An 18272-nucleotide genomic window follows, 5' to 3' on the forward strand; every position below is an offset into this window, starting at 1 on the left:
TTGATGTGAGAAATGTAAGGAACTCTTTCCTTGATCTACTGTCACACTGGATCTGCCCCTCTGTGTAACTATAAACAGGCTAGGGAGTAGTCACATTTTTACTGTCAGCCTAGTACACTTTCTGACCCATGTAACAGCTGTGCCACTGAAGACGAGAATCCACAGGAATACCAATGAGATGTCTGTGATAGCTGTTCCAGGCTTGCTGGAACAAATGCAGAACTTCTGTTAGTACTATTCATGTTTTTGCTAAATGTGCACACAGAAATTTGCATTGAAATTGTTAGCATCGTGACTGTAAGAGGGATCTTATTATCTTAGCATAAATCATTACTCCTGAAGAAAATACAAATCTTGCTCTTGATTTTCTTCCTTTTTATGATTTCTCTGGGAGTTGAAGATGTATGCTAACTTGCTGCAGAGTTTTGCCTTCTTTTTGCATTACTCAAAGTTATTGCAATCATTTACTGATTTACATCAAATTAGGTACATGTATGAATATGCATATGGATTAATTTTCGTACATGCATTCATGCATGCCTACATCACTTTTGGGGTTGTCTATATGTGTGCGTAAGTTTATGTACTTTGGAGAAACATTGCAAAGATATTTAAAAGAAAATATATCTACATCCATCCCTAAATTGATGGTCAAACTTCCCTTTCATGTGTCTGTCTACATAAGGACTTTTGCCACAAGTTATTTCATCTCTAGAAAATACATTCTTAGCTAATTGCACATGTTTTCTAGATTCCTTTTATATCCAAGGGCAACCATTCCAGTCTGTGATCCTGGAATGCAGTAAAATTATCCATCTTTATAAGAAAATCTTCAGTCTTGTCTAATTTAATTCTAGTTAGGAAATCAAGTGCAACTTAGTTGCATACAGTTGCATATGGCAGCTCCTCTTTTTCTTAAATTAATTGAAGTCCAATCCATTCCTCTGTGGCCTCTTCCTTGGGCCCCCTTTTTCTAGAGCTTGCTGGCTGGTCTCGTCACTCCACCTTTTCTCTGCTGCAGCTGCCAGTGTGTCATCTTAGCACTGTGAAACTGGTCTTGCGGTCCCCATGCTCAGTCCCCTCCATGACTTTCACTAATTCCTGGAATGAAGCAGCCCTTCCTCATGGCCCAGGAAGCTTTTCCAGCTCCTTCAATATCCCCTGCTGCTGCCTTCTCCCACCTCCTCCACACCAGGGCAGATTCTAGGGTCTCCCACACACCCATCTCCTCCCGACCTTACAGCCCTCACCATGTCCTTCCCTCTCCCTGAGACATCTCTCCCCACATCCCACAGGACTGTCTTTTAAAATGATGTCCAATTTCAACATCAATGTGACCTCTTCAAAGAGGACTTCTCAGATCATCTAAAGTAAAATTTTTCTCTTTTCAAAGCATCCTGTTTTTCCTCTCACATACATTTTGTACTTGTAATTTCTTATTTTTGTCCTAACTTCTCCCCCGCATAGGGGAGGTCACAAACATCGTTCCTTTTTTCCTCTTTGTGCTAAACCTCTAGCACAATGGCCGACAAAGAAGGTGAGCAAGGGAAATTTGGCCCATTATTGAATAGATGTCATCAGATGTTTCCATTATCCACTGGAATTTCTCCTGTTCCCCAGTGGTTATCATGCCAGCTTTTGCTTCTGACTTATCAGCTGTGTGACCCTAGAAAAAGTCCATGTCCTCTCTGGGCCTCAAGTTTTTCATCCATTAAATAATGATGTTATAATAATGAATGCCAAAATGTTTTAAAATGTTATTCAGCAGAAGAACCTTCCTCAGAAAGAAATATGTGAACGAGAACTCTGATTCCTAGAGCAAAGGAAAGCTGAGCATCTTTGCTGAGAACAGCGCGGACAGCCCCAGGGCCCTCCACACTCACCTGCATCCCTCCCTCCCCTAGCCCCAAGGGAAGCTGGTAGGAAGTTACATGGTCTCCGTGGCCCCTAGATGTGTTACTAAGGGCACTAATGAGGCACACTTAGCTGCAGAGGAGGCACCGGGCCAAATTCCCCTCATTTTTTTAATTCCCTCAGCCACTCTATGAAGTATATACTATCTTTCATCACATAGAGAATGAAAAGCAACTTCATGATGTTAAGATAGAAAACTATTCAAGAACTCACAGATTGGAAGATGTACAACTGGGGTTTAAACACTGTTGTTCAACCCGCTGAATACAAATAATTGATGTTTCAGAGGTAGATGAGCTCGCATTTTCTAACATTCGAAGTAGGGAAGCTCAAATTAATGTCTGAGATATTTACTTGAATTTGCATGACCGATGAAAGCAGAATTAAAAACTGCCTGGATCAAGACCACCAGTTCCTTCATCTAAGGGCTATGCCGAAGGCAGCGTGGCTTCTTCTATCGTCACGCCTCTCTCTGAGACCTGTCAGTCTAGGTAGCGCTTGGTGCCTATGAGACTCCGCAAAGTGGAACTCAGTGTATAATGTTAAAAAGTTGATATCAAACAATTTCAAAATTGTTTTGACAACCCAGGAAACACCGGCATAGCTGGAACATTATGACTTCTATTTTTATCAATAAAAAGTACCAGTGTTTGGATGCAACTCTTGAAAGATTCAAGTAGATAATTCTGACACATCAAAGCCTTAAAGCTATGCCTCTAACCCAACATTAAATAACTAATTTTAGTAAAACTGTATTATATGCTTAGTGTAGGTTAATGCTGAAAGATATTTGGAAATATGTTTCCTTTAAAAGTTGCAAAGTAGTGAAAACAATGAACTTAGGGTGTTTGAGTTTGTGCATCTTGGTGGGGAGGGATACAAGCTTGTTGTTGATATTTCTGAAATCTAGATTTTTTTTTTTTTTTCGAGACAGGGCCTAGCCCTGTCACCCAGGTTGGCATGTAGTGGCACTATCATGGCTCACTGCAACCTCAAACCCAAACCCCTAGGTTTAAATAATCCTCTCCCCTCAACCTCCCAAGTGACTGGGACTACAGGGCACATCACCATGCCCAGCTAATGGAATATTTTACAAATTAGTTTTTAATAAACATGCATCTATTTGAATATTGTTTCCTGCTTATAGAAATGGTTTGAACTCCAGTGCCACAAAGCTTGCTGCCATGCACCAGTCTAACTAGAGTTCATAAAAAAAAATACTCTGACCTTTCAACATGCCCACTACTCAATTTGTGTTTCTATTATTTTGTGTGTGTGTGTGTGTGTGTGTATGTATTTTTGTTTGTTTGTTTTTGAGACAGAGTCTTGCTCCGTTGTCTAGGTTGGAGTGCAATGGCTCGATTTCCGCTCACTGCAACCTCCACCTCCTGGGTTTAAGCAATTCTCATGCCTCAGCTTCCTGAGTAGCTGAGATTACAGGCATGTGCCACCATGCCCGGCTAATTTTTTTTGTATTTTTAGTAGAGGTGAGGTTTTGCCGCATTGGTCAGGCTGGTCTTGAACTCCTGACCTCAAGTGATCCACCCACCACAGCCTCCCTGTGCTGGGATTACAGGTGTAAGCCACCACACCAGCCTGTGTTTCTATTATTAATGCATTAGATTTTGAAAATCTGGGGAGAAAATAAACTTACTTTATGAACTCATGGGAAAGATTATACTTTGCGAAATATCCACTAATATCAGAAAAGATAGTCCTAAATTTAGTTTTATTAAAAATGTTTAGTATTTTTTACACTACATTTACTAGATAAGCAGAAATATTTATGTTCAAATTATTTAGCAATGGTATATACTATTAATAATATATAATACAGATACAAATACAAAATGCAAATATAGAATACGTACATGAATACAAATGATAATTATTAAAACTTTACTAGGAGTATCAAAGAGCTCAGATTGATAAGAATATTCTTATTCTTTTGCTCCTTTGTGTGTGATATTAAAAAAACACTCCTACTATATTACGTCAAATGGCTACTTTTCTGAGCATATTATATGTACGTAAAATTAAAATTGCACATTTCTAATTTGAAAATAATGGATTTTCATTTAATTGAAGAATCCAAATTTATCTTTTTTATTTGAAATGTTGCACAGTCTTTAAACTTTCATGGCATATTAAATTGAATAGGAAAGCTTTATTTATGACGGTTATTTTAATCTCGTAGCTACCTTAATCTTAAAAGTAATGTAGAGCGGAATAGAAAGATCTGGTGTCTACCTTTAAAACCTGGCCTCGTCTTACATGAATGCAGAATCTAAATTCCATACACATTTCTTCCTTACCATGCCAACAATGGTAACATGAAAAGTTTTGCTTTAGCTTAGGGAACACTGCAAACATATGAGGTGTTCCACTGCCTATCTTTCAGAGGACTGAGAACAGTACAGAGCTGTCTAAATTATCAGTAGGGAATAAGAAGAGTCAACATGCTGAACTCATCTTGACAGACCTAATGCCTGGGCTGACAGACAGGATGTGTGCACCTGCACGCTGGAGAGTATAGCACAAAAATTCTCATCTGAATACATTGCTCTGTGGCTTTGGATTCCTTTTTTTCTTTTTCATTGAACCATTTCATCTTTTAATAACAGTTCCTAACTCAGGTTGTCTTCAAATTGTTGATAGGTAATTGAAAGTGGAACATCCAACTGTGAAGAAAGTTGATTGGAAAGCAATTAGAATTGATCATACTTTCTGTTCTTCCCCAGGTCAAGCTAATGCCTCCTGCCCCAAACGATGACCTGGCAACGCTCAGCGAGCTCAATGATGGCAGCCTGCTCTATGAGATTCAGAAGCGCTTCGGAAACAATCAGATCTATGTGAGTGCCCTGGAGATTGCCTTTTGAACTGCTTTTGTCTTGCTGCATGTTTTTATCACCCTTCAGTGCTTCAAATGTTGCACGTAAAGGGCTCACTGGAGCTTCTGGTCATGGTGATAGCTTAAGTTGAATTTTTCAAGGTGAGTTTAGCTTCATCTGGCTCAATTATAAAGCAAATTCAGCACAGTTCCAAATTTTGGAGTTAAGTATAAACTAATACCCTGCGGACAGACACAAGTACTGCTATTAAACTTTCCTGTTGTCATGATTGCTGTGGAAGATGTTGCTAGAACCAGCAGGATCTGCATATGACTTATAAAATTGCTGTCTGTCTCCTCTACTTTTCTTGAACCTGCTAGATCGGGAACAGGAAGCGAAAGAGCATATACTGACTATGCATGTACGACTGCCTCTCTATTTGCATGAGAAGAGACTGTTGTGGCTCAGAATTGCCAGGAAATGTCTTTGTAAAGTTAATAATTTTTGCACAGATTCCTGATAGTAGAATCCAAAAATATTACTCAAACGACAGCATGGAGAATTTATTTACTGTGGTTCTATCCTCATTTGTGTGTTACTTTCCCAAGACTGATAACAGTTTAGACACCTTGTAATATCAAAATCAATCTCTTTCTCTTTCTTTTTCTCTCCCACTCTCTGATTTTGTTATATTCTACGCAGAGCACAGAGCAATTCAATCAGAATGTCTATAAAGAAATCTGATTATGCATATACCTGCTGTCCCTTTTTGATAACACTTTTGTTTTCTAGTCTACTGAGAAACTGATTAAGTAATTTTCATGTAAATGTGAAGTCTGAGATTTCCTTACAAGTAATAAATTGTCAAATGCTGATTAGCCTATGAAAATGCAATGTAGCATCGTAATGCTTAGATAAATTGCCTGCCACTGTAAATACACTTAAAATTAAATACTTCTGTCAAAATTAATGAAATCATGTCATTGGCATAAAGTGGTAAGAGCTGATTACTTTGGTCTCTGTTATCACCCTGTTACTTTTGTAAAGTGTGTATTTTTATTCCATTATTTCATCTTTTTCCCAGTATTGCGTTGATTTTTTTTTTTACTCGTAATTATGGAAGCCTAGAAGACCATTGCTTAAATTGTTTTGTCTTTCTTTACCCATTTGTGCCTTTAAAGTGACATTTCATCTAAATATGCATTTATTCTGGTTCTCTCCACCCCCGTGGTAAGCACCCTCATCAAAGCCATTACCTTCCCTTCTCTAACAACCTACTAACTCTCTAGGGGAGGCTTCATCATTCTTTTTCAATCCAATCTCACAATGAACTAGAGTAATTTTTATAAAGCACAAATGTAATCTCAAAGCTCCCAGTCTTGAATCTTCTCTATGGCCCACCACTTTTCATGGGAAAAAGACCACAACCCTTATTCCAGAGACTAGAATCCTCATGATCTGCCCCAAACAGTCACTGAGGACTCTTTCTCACTTATATCTAAATTACTTATCACCTGCCTTCCTGCATCGAGGACTTTCCTTAGACTGTTTCTCTGTTTGTTTATTTCCCCTAGAGTTATATTTCTACTCCATAAAATAGTTAGCTTTATAAACTCCCACTCAAATAGTACCCACTCTTTAAGTAAACCTTCCCAGAGCTTCTAGATTACATCATCATGGACTATCTATCTTTAGAGAATTTATCACAGTTTGTTATTCTGTAACTCATTGATAGTTTGTTAACATCTGGTTCTTGGGCTGCTCAAAAGCCAAACACCAAAGACGAGGTTGATGGGAGGAAAAGTAGGTTTATTTGGAAAGCCAGCAAAACTGAGAAGATGGTAAACTAGTGTTCTAATGTACCTTCTCCAATTTTTCAGGCTGGCCAGAGAGTGTTTATGGGAGGGACATATACAGAAGAGGAGGGTGTTGGTATCAAAAGGTGGATAAGGACTATAGACATCTGGAGACCAGGGAGGGTCTAAGGAGTTGGGAACTTTGTCCTTGTCAGGCTACAACTTTCCTGGAAATCTTTAATAAAACATAGTTGCTTATGCGCTTCTCCTTTAATCCCAGAGTAAAAACTATACAATTGCTATTTTTGCATTATTATCTCAGTGCTTTAAGATGATCCTAGCCCACGTACAAGAATAGGTAAAGCCGCTTAACAAAATGGAGTTAGTTATGTGAGTTTTTCTGCTGTTTCCCTCTTAAACAGTAAATACTTCCTACATTTTTATCAAACTCCTGCCTCTAGCTCCTCCACACGGTGGACTATCTTCTTAAATAATTTGTTTTCTAGTCAGTTCCTCTCTCTTGATCACCTGAACTATTTATACTACTCTCTGCTTTCCTAATGTTCATATAACATAAATTTGCCACTGTGTGAGGCATGGGTTTCTTCTGCTCAATTCCTAAAATACAGAAAAGCTCAATCGATTAGGATCAATTTCATAATAGGAATGTTGTACATTATGGTGTCTGAAATCACCTCTAATGGGTAGACAAGCAATTTAAACATTATGGATTAAATGGTAATATGTGCTTCCCAATGTGCTGTCTGCGGATGAGTAGGTATATGAATTTTTTATGACCAGTGTGTAATGGAAATAAGTGTTTTTATAGAAATTCTTCCAGCAGTCTGTTGGTTTAATCCCTATCTGTTGGAGTTAATAAGAATCAGAGCTTGAACTTCATATGTCTTTTAATCACATTTTTTAGTAATTCTTTTTATTATGTTTTACAAAGGTATCAGTCCATGATTAATTGGAACTAAAAGCAAGTGATCTTACCCCACAAACAGAAAATCACTAGTTTGGTAGAAATCTCAAAATTCCAATACCCGAATGTGGTCATTTGAGCTCTTCCAACCATCACGTCTCATGGCCTTTCCACCCTGGCTCATGACAGTCCCACTCCTGTCGCTTCTTGGGCCAACGCACTTACTGAGACTGTTGATGCTGGTTTTCCTTCCACACCCCACATCTGATTTCCTGTCACCAGCCCTACCTTCAAGTTATACACAGAAGACCACCCCTACTGCTGCCTCCAGGCACATATCTTCCTACAGCAATTGCATTTTGCACTTGCATTTTGGTTTTTGTTTTTTGTTTTTATTATTTATTTTTTATTATACTGTAAGTTCTAGGGTACATGTGCACAATGTGCAAGTTTGTTACATATGTATACATGTGCCATTTTGGTGTGCTGCACCCATTAACTCGTCATTTACAGTAGGTATATCTCCTAATGCTATCCCTCCCCCTTCCCCCCACCCCACAACAGGCCCTGGTGTGTGATGCTCCCCTTCCTGTGTCCAAGTGTTCTCATTGTTCAATTCCCACCTATGAGTGAGAATATGTGGTGTTTGGTTTTCTGTTCTTGCAATAGTTTGCTGAGAATGATGGTTTCCAGCTGCATCCATGTCCCTACAGAGGACATGAACTCATCCTTTTTTATGGCTGCATAGTATTCCATGGTGTATATGTGCCACATTTTCTTAATCCAGTCTATCATTGATGGACATTTGGGTTGGTTTCAAGTCTTTGCTATTGTGAATACTGCCACAATAAACATACGTGTGCACGTGTCTTTATAGCAGCATGATTTTTTTTTTCTTTTTTTTGAGATGGAGTCTCGCTCTGTCGCCCAGGCTGGAGTGCAGTGGCCGGATCTCAGCTCACTGCAAGCTCCGCCTCCTGGGTTCATGCCATCCTCCTGCCTCAGCCTCCAGAGCAGCTGGAACTACAGGCACCCACCACCTCGCCCGGCTAGTTTTTTGTATTTTTTTTTTTTTAGTAGAGACGGGGTTTCACCGGGTTTAGCCAGGATGGTCTCGATCTCCTGACCTTGTGATCCGCCCACCTCGGCCTCCCAAAGTGCTGGGATTACAGGCTTGAGCCACCATGCCCGGCCATGATTTTTAATCCTTTGGGTATATACCCAGTAATGGATGACTGGGTCAAATGGTATTTCTAGTTCTAGATCCTTGAGGAATCACCACACTGTCTTCCACAATGGTTGAACTAGTTTACAATTCCACCAACAGTGTAAAAGTGTTCCTATTTGTCCACATCCTCTCCAGCACCTGTTGTTCCCTGACTTTTTAATGATCACCATTCTAACTGGTGTGAGATGGTATCTCATTGTGGTTTTGATTTGCATTTCTCTGATGGCAAATGATGACAAGCATTTTTTCATGTGTCTGTTGGCTGCATAAATGTCTTCTTTTGAGACGTGTCTGTTGATATACTTCGCCCACTTTTTGATGAGGTTGTTTTTTTCTTGTAAATTTGTTTGAGTTTTTTGTAGGTTCTGGATATTAGCCCTTTGTCAGATGGGTAGATTGCAAAAGTTTTCTCCCATTCTGTAGGTGGCCTGTTCACTCTGATGGTAGTTTCTTTTGCTGTGCAGAAGCTCTTTAGTTTAATTAGATCCCATTTGTCAATTTTGGCTTTTGTTGCCATTGCTTTTGGTGTTTTAGACATGAAGTCCTTGCCCATGCCTATGTCCTGAATGGTCTTGCCTAGGTTTTCTTCTAGGGTTTTTATGGTTTTAGGTCTAACATTTAAGTCTCTAATCCATCTTGAATTAATTTTTGTATAAGGTGTAAGGAAGGGATCCATTTGTACATATGGCTAGCAAGTTTTCCCAGCACCATTTATTAAATAGGGAATCCTTTCCCCATTTCTTGTTTTTCTCAGGTTTGTCAAAGATCAGATGGTTGTAGATGTGGGGTATTATTTCTCAGGGCTCTATTCTGTTCCATTGGTCTATATCTCTGTTTTGGTACCAGTACCATGCTGTTTTGGTTACTGTAGCCTTGTAGTATAGTTTGAAGTCAGGTAGCGTGATGAATCCAGCTTTGTTCTTTTTGCTTAGGATTGTCTTGGCAATGTGGGCTCTTTTTTGGTTCCATATGAACTTTGAAGTAGTTTTTTCCAATTCTGTGAAGAAAGTCATTGGTAGCTTAATGGGCATGGCATTGAATCTATAAATTACCTTGGGCAGTATGGCCATTTTCATGATATTGGTTCTTCCTATCCATGAGCATGGAATGTTCTTCCATTTGTTTGTGTCCTCTTTTATTTCATTGAGCAGTGTTGTGTAGTTCTCCTTGAAGAGGTCCTTCACATCCCTTGTAAGTTGGATTCCTAGGTATTTTATTCTCTTTGAAGCAGTTGTGAATGGGAGTTCATTCATGATTTGGCTCTTTGTTTGTCTGTTATTGGTGTATAAGAATGCTTGTGATTTTTGCACATTGATTTTGTATCCTGAGACTTTGCTGAAGTTGCTTATCAGCTTTAAGGAGATTTTGGGCTGAGATGATGGGGTTTTCTAAGTATACAATCATGTCATCTGCAAACAGGGACAATTTGACTTCCTCTTTTCCTCATTGAATCCCTTTCTTTCTTTCTCCTGTCTGATTGCCTGGCCAAAACTTCCAACACTATGTTGAATAGGAGTGGTGAGAGAGGGCATCCCTGTCTTGTGCCAGTTTTCAAAGGGAATGCTTCCAGGTTTTGCCCATTCAGTATGATATTGGTTGTAGGTTTCTCATAAATAGCTCTTATTGTTTTAAGATACGTTCCATCAATACTGAATTTATTGAGCGTTTTTAGCATGAAGTGCTGTTGAATTTTGTCAAAGGCCTTTTCTGCATTTATTGAAATAATCATGTGGTTTTTGTCTTTGGTTCTGTTTCTATGCTGGATTATGTTTATTGATTTGCATATATTGAACCAGCCTTGCATCCCAGGGATGAAGCCCACTTGATCTTGGCGGATAAGCTTTTTGATGTGCTGCTGGATTCGGTTTGCCAGTATTTTATTGAGGATTTTTGCGTCGATGTTCATCAGGGATATTGGTCTTCAAAATTCTCTTTTTTTGCTGTGTCTCTACCAGGCTTTGGTATCAGGATGATGTTGGCCTCATAAAATGAGTTAGGGAGGATTCCCTCTTTTTCTATTGATTGGAATAGTTTCAGAAAGAATGGTACCAGTTCCTCCTTGTATCTCTGGTAGAATTCGGCTATGAATCTGTCTGGTCCTGGGCTTTTTTTGGTTGGTAGGCAATAATTATTGCCTCAATTTCAGAGCCTGTTATTGGTCTATTCAGGGATTCGACTTCTTCCTGGTTTAGTCTTAGGAGAGTGTATGTGTCCGGGAATTTATCCATTTCTTCTAGGTTTTCTAGTTTATTTGCGTAGAGGTGATTATAGTATTCTCTGATGGTAGTTTGTATTTCTTTGGGGTCGGTAGTAATATTCCCTTTATCATTTTTTATTGCATCTATTTGATTCTTCTCTCTTTTCTTCTTTATTAGTCTTGCTAGCGGTCTATCAATTTTGTTGATCTTTTCAAAAAACCAAATCCTGGATTCATCGATTTTTTTGAAGGATTTTTTTGTGTCTCTTTCTCCTTCAGTTCTGCTCTGACCTTAATTAATTCTTGCCTTCTGCTAGCTTTTGAATGTGTTTGCTGTTGCTTCTCTAGTTCTTTTAATTGTGATGTTAGAGTGTCAATTTTAGATCTTTCCTGCTTTCTCTTGTGGGCATTTCATGCTATAAATTTGCCTCTACACACTGCTTTAAATGTGTCCCAGAGATTCTGGTATGTTGTATCTTTGTTCTCATTGGTTTCAAAGAACATCTTTATTTCTGCCTTCATTTCGTTATGTACGCAGTAGATATTCAGGGGCAGATTTTTCAGTTTCCATGTAGTTGCGTGGTTTTGAGTGAATTTCTTAATCCTGAGTTCTAGTTTGATTGCACTGTGGTCTGAGAGACAGTTTGTTATAATTTCTGTTCTTGTACATTTGCTGAGGTGTGCTTTACTTCCAACTATGTGGTCAATTTTGGAATAAGTGCGATGTGGTGCTGAGAAGAATGTATATTCTGTTGATTTGGGGTGGAGAGTTCTCTAGATGCCTATTTGTCCTGCAAATAAGTGTCTGAGTTTCTCTTGACTTCCCCTCTGTCTATTCTCAACACAAAAGCCAGAGTAACAGTGTTAGAATGTACATTGCATTATGACACTTCTCTGCTAAAAGGATGCCCAATTCACTCAGTAAAGCCACAGTCTGAGGAAAGGCTCATAAAGCCACAATGGTTTCCCGCTGCCTTTTGAATTTCTCATGTCAGATGTTGGCACCCTCCCCTGGGTGCCTCTGCCCTGGCCACATAGCTGACCCTGGTGTCTCATGAGTGTGGCGGGCACTTCTGTGCAGGCCTTTGCCTGAATAATTTGACCACCATATGCCCATTCCTCCCTCCCTTCAGGTCTTCATATCAGTGTCATTGCTTCTGAAGGCCAGCCCCCTAGTCTATTTTAAATTGCAAAATGCACTTCCTATCCTTCTGCCTTCATGTGTTTTCCTCCACAAACTTACCACTCTCTAACATACTGTATATTTTTCTTACTTAGATTCTTATAAATACCATGTGCTGATTCTCCCTATACACACAGACTGACAGACTGTCTCTCTCTCTGTCTCTGTTTCTCTGTCTCTGTCTGTTTCTCTCTCTCTCTCTCTGTTTCTCTGTCTCTGTCTCTGTTTCTCTCTCTCTCTCTCTCTCTCTCTCTCTCTCTCTCTCTGTTTCTCTCTCTCTCTCTCTGTTTCTCTGTCTCTGTCTCTGTTTCTCTCTCTCTCTCTCTCTCTCTCTCTCTCTCTCTCTTTCATGTCCATACCCACTAGAATGCAAGTTCTATAAGGGAAAGAATTCTCGTTTTGTTCACTGCTATGTATGACCCATAATAGATTCCCAATAAATACTGAATAAATGAGTAGACTTCCTCAACCAAGTCCCTATTTTTAGATGAGAGAAAGAAGTTAATATTTACTTATCCATAGCAAATAACTGAGGGTTGAGCAATGACTTTTTTCAGAGCCAAGATAAAATATTTTAGCTGACTTAATCATTTGACCAGGGTTTTCATCTCTTTTTGCTACAGTCTGATTTGTTTGATAGTATGATCTTTCAAAACAGATTGCAAATTGCCTTTTTACTAAGTGTATAACCTTCTATTTGGACATTAGATTAGGGAGTTTCCACAGTTGGCAGCATTAAGAAGTTCTCAAACCTTCAAACAGAAAATGAAATGCATGTGATGAGACACATGCTCTCCAGGAAATGCACAGAATACAAGCATTGCATTCTCTGAATACTTACCGCCAGCAGCGCCAGAGAGAACAGAATGTGCAATCAAATTCCTTTATGGACAGCAAAGAAGTTTGCTGGAAGTATTTGTTTTACAAGCACATTAGTGGGACTTAAGACTAATTTAAAAACCCCACAAAATAAACACAAGACCTCCTGTAACATCTGGTTAGCCAAAAGAATTCTGAAACAAATATATTGTAATTGGCTAAAACCAAACCAGAGCAATAAAGCATTGCTTGACAGCTCCTAGCACACAGTCTGGCTCATTTCAGCCACTTAACATGCCACTCAGGGTGACCCAGGTTGATGCAGCAGAGCCTCTTTTTTTAACTTTTATTTTAGGTTTGGGTTGTAAAGGTTTGTTATATAGGTAAACACATGTCCTGGAGGTTTGTTGTACAGATTATTTTATAACCCAGGTATTAAGTCCAGTACCCAATAGTTTTATTTTCTGCTTCTCTCCCCCATTCCAGCCTCCTTGCTTAAGTAGACCCTAGTGACTATTGTTTCCTTCTTTGCCTTCCTAAGTTCTTATCATTTACCTCCCACTTATAAGGAGAACATGAGTTTGGTTTTCTGTTCCTGTGTTAGTTTGCTAAGGATAGTAGCCTCCAACCCCATCCATGTTTCCATAAAAGACATGATCTTGTTCTTTTTTGCAGCTGCATAGTACTCCGTGATGCACATGTACCATTCTTTCTTTATCTAATCTGTCATTTATGGGCATTTAAATTGATTATATGTCTTTACTATTGTGAATAGTGCTGCGATGAACATTCGTGTGCATGTATGTTTATGGTAGAGTGATTTATATTTCTTTGGGTGTATACCCTGTAATGTGATTGCTGGGTGGAATGGTAATTCTGCTTTTAGCCCTTTGAGGTATCACCATACTGCTTTCCAGAATGGTTGAACTAATTTACACTCCCAACAACAGTGTAGTGTTGCACATCTGTGACCATCTGTTCTTGGACAGAGCTGACAAAAACAAGCAATGAGGAAAAGACTCCCCCTTCAATAAATGGTGCTGGGATAACTGGCTAACCATAAGCAGAAGAGTGAAGCTAGACCCCTTCCTTGCCCCATATACAAAAATTAACTCAAGATGGATTGAAGACATAAATGTAAAACCCAAAACTATGAAAACCCAGGAAGACAACCTAGGCAGTACCATTCGGGACATAGGAATGGTCAAAGATTTCATGACAAAGACAGCAAAAGCAATCACAACAAAAGCAAAAATTGACAAATGGGATCTAATTAAACTTAAGAGCTTCTGGACAGCAAAAGAACTATCAACAGAGTAAACTGACAACCTGCAGAATAGGCGAAAATATATGCAAACTATATACCTGATACAGGTCTACTATTCAGCATCTGTAAGGAACTTAAATTTACAAGAGAAAAACAACCTCATTAAAAAGTGGGCAAGCCTGGGTGCACTGAGTCATACCTGTAATCCCAGCACTTTGGGAGGCTGAGGCGGGCAGATCACTTGAGGTCAGGAGTTCGAGACCAGCCTGACCAACATGGTAAAACCCCGTCTTTACTAAAAATACAAAAATTAGCCAGGCGTCATGGTGGGTGCCTGTAATCCCAGGTGGTTGGGAGGCTGAGGCAGAAAAATCACTTGAACCCGGGAGATGGAGGTTGCAGTGAGCTAAAATAGTGTCACTGCACTCCAGCCTGCATGACAGAGTGAGACTCCATATCAAAAAAAAAAAAAAAAAAAAAAAGTGGCAAAGGGCATGAACAGACACTTCTCAAAAGAAGACAAAAATGCAGCCAACAAACAGTAAAAAAAGTTCCACATCACTGATCATTAGAGAAATGCAAATCAAAACCACAATGATATACCATCTGACACCAGTCAGAACAGCTGTTATTAAAAAGTCAAAAACACAATAGATGCTGGCAAGATTGTGCAGAAAAGGGAACACATAAACTGTAGGTCCTGTTTTTAAGAGCATTTCAAGAGGCTAATGTTGACAAGCTGGTGTCAGAGATTGAGGTTTCTCTCACCTGAAGGATATTTGAAGTAACATGAATGCATACACTTTCCTTGAGTTAATAGTGCCCCTTGTCTATTTATCCAGAGCTTCACCTATGATATACTGCGTTATGCTATGCAATACCTGCCATGTAGTTCCAAATCATTCCACTCCACCCAAAAGACCCCTTTGAGTACTTAACAAGTAAGCTGTTGGGGGAAAGAACCTTAATATATTAGAAAGATGAGTTGAACGAATTCTCATGATTTTTACAATTTGAAAAATTATTTCTCTGCAGTACCCTTAAAATGCTCCATTTCATCAAAACAGCCTCATTCGTTTTGATTATTTATACAAAGTTATACTCTACGACTTTACAATAATATGAATTCACATTATTATACACCATTTTTCTTTGTCAGAAAACATACTTTCAAAGACAGTCTGAAATTCCTTCAATAATTAGACCCATCTAAAAATTATACCTCAATGGAAAAATGCCATTTTAGAAGTATTTATGAATTGATTTTAAAATTTATCGTCTTTCTTAATCAAAGATTTCTAAAGTCACTTACAATCTGCTTTCTAGCTCCATTTTTCTTCTCTGGAATTTAACAGGAGTTTTCAGATACTACATTAGTAAGGTCCTCTGCAGACGTATTATTTCACTTTTATTTCTTTTCTTATTTACTTGGGTATAGAATACTGAGCAATCCTTCTTTTCCATAAATGTTGTGTTAAATAACAACATATAAACAAGGTAATGCACAACTCGTTAATGTGTGGCTTAATGAACTTTTACTTCATGAACATACCTACGTAACCTGCAACTTCATAATGTAATAGAAGAGAGAAGTCCTCCCCAATCCACGTTTGTCATTACAAAATATTCCAACATTTACACCGATAGATTGGTTTTGTCTGTGTTTTTTAACTTTATATAAATGCAATCTGTTTTGTAGTATTCATCTCATTATTATGTCTCTAATATTCAGCTATACTGTTGCTTGTAAAAGCATTTACTAATTTTTGTTTATGTACAATAAACTACTATATGAGTATATTCTAATTTATCCACTCTATACTTGAGGAAACTTTGACTTGTTTCCACTTTTCTAGTAAATGTGAATAATATAAACAGTTTTGCACCTTTTTTTTTTTTTTTGGCCCACATAAGTATTTCTGTGGGATCTTTACCTAGGAGTGGAATGCCAGCATCATAAAATATGTTCAGCTTTGGTAGATATGACCCAATTGCTTTTGGCATAAATGGTATTTTTGTTTCACTAACAGTTTTTCAAATTCCAGCTATTCTGGCAGTTGTGGAGTGGTAGCTTATTGTGGTTCTAATTTCTATTTCTCTGATTTAACAAATGAAAATATTAATATGTGTTTGTTGTTCATTTGATTATCTTCTTTTGTGAATTTCCTGTTCAGTTATAGTGCCATTAAAATGGGGTTTTCTTTCTTCTTCTTGATATGTAGGAGTTTTTATATATTTACGAAATTATTTTTGTTGTGAAACATACATATTGAGAACGTTTTCATCCAGTTTTTTGGCTTGTGTTGTTCTCTTCATATAGTGTATTTAAATGAAGCAAAGTGTACAATTTTACAGATTCTTTAGGGTTCATACTTCTTGTGACCTGTTTAAGAAAGCTTGGCATTGGTTGTGAAAATGTTCTCCTACATTTTCTTCTTAACATTTGATTATTTTAGCATTTACATTTAAGGTATTTTGGTGCTGATCATAATCCTGAAAGACACAATCCCCAATGCCATCAGTCAGAATGTTGAAATCTCAAAAGATTGAAATCCCCAAAAATCAAAATCCTCAAAGTCTGAAATCGCAAACATCTATAATCCTGCAAATCACAATCCTGAAATAATAAAATTCTGAATGTTAAAATCCTGAAAGCTGAATTCTAGGGAAAGGATTATTGTGTTTTTGGTTGTATGCACAAGAGTTGCATCATGATTTCAACTTGTAGGATTTGGGACTTTAGATATTTCGCTCTTTTGGGATTTCAGCATCCGGGATTATGTTGTTTAGGATGGTGTCTTTGGGGATTATGGCCCAAACCCAAGGCATAGTATATTACCCATGTGGAAAAGATTTCACAATGGTCAAAGAGGAGGATCCAGATTAAAACTTTTCCCACATGTGTCTCCCTGCTGCATGGCCACAGCACCTTTGTCCTAAACAGTTGACCCCAGGGAGTGGGTCTGTTTTCTAGGATCTGTTTTCTTTTGTATTGGTCCATGTGTTCATAAACAAATTCCCAAATATCTTGATCATTACAGCTATATAGTCAATCCTGATAAATAGAAAGTCCCCTTGTTCTTAAACATGTATTAGCCAATCATGACCTTTGATTCATGTCTACTTTAAAGTTAATTTAGCAATTTCCATTGGATTTTTATTGGTATTGCATCGGATATATAGAGTAAGTGGAAATAATTGAGATTTTTATGGTATTTCATTTTTCATTTCACAAAATGGTGTAGCCCTTTTATTGGCCATCTTTAATTTCTCTGGAGCAATTTTTATTTTTTGGTGTAGGAGTCTTTCCCACGTCTATTAAATTTGCTTATCTGCATTCTTCACGTTTTGAGGACATAATAAATGTTTGCTTGTTTGTTTTATGGAAAATAAGAAGAAAAAATTATTTTCTAATTGTTCATGGGTAATATATAGAGAATACAATTTTGATTTTTTCATATTCATTTTTTATCAAACTTGCTAAAGTTATATGTCAGCATTAATTTACATAAACAGTCCATTGGTTTCCTACATCAATACCATATAGTCTGCAAATGATGACTTTTATTTCTTTTTTTTAAAAAAGTCATACCTTTTTTTTCTTGCATTGTTTCATGAGATAGAACTTCACTAAAAAAGACTTAAATGTCAATAATAAATGCCCTATCCATTGCCAATCCCAGAAAAAAATCTTTGAGTGTTTCATCATTAAGAAAGTTCTTTGCAGCAGCTATGCCATTAGGTATCATCACTTTTCATTAGATTAAGGAAATCTCATTACATTCATGGTTTTCAAAGTTATTGTTTAATCAATAATGAGCATTGGATATTATTAAATGCTTTCTCTCCATTTATGGAGATGATCATATGTCTTTTTAAGTTTTTTTTTAATATTATTAGTTACAAGTGTTGATCTTCAATTATGAAATCAGCTTTGCATTTCTAGAATAAAGCTATTTGAGATGTATTATCATTATTACTAAATTGCTGGATTCAATTTGTTAATATTTGGCTTAGGATTTTTACATGTATTTTAGTGAGAGAGTTCAGCCTGTCATTTTTCTTTATTGCAATGTTCCTATTAGATTCTAATGTCCATTTTATGTGGGGTT

General features: G+C 37.7%; 1 protein-coding gene across 1 annotated transcript in view; it reads left to right on the forward strand.

Moving 5' to 3' along the window:
- MYO16 (myosin XVI) overlaps window positions 1–18272 on the forward strand; it is a 617076-nt gene that overhangs the window by 251994 nt on the left and 346810 nt on the right. Inside the window, exon 11 of the mRNA XM_015121440.3 lies at window positions 4656–4766. Within this exon, the coding sequence (XP_014976926.3) occupies window positions 4656–4766 (111 nt within the window). The remainder of the gene's footprint in view (window positions 1–4655; window positions 4767–18272) is intronic.

The sequence above is a fragment of the Macaca mulatta genome, chromosome 17, assembly GCF_049350105.2.
Source record: "Macaca mulatta isolate MMU2019108-1 chromosome 17, T2T-MMU8v2.0, whole genome shotgun sequence".
Taxonomy (NCBI): domain Eukaryota; kingdom Metazoa; phylum Chordata; class Mammalia; order Primates; family Cercopithecidae; genus Macaca; species Macaca mulatta.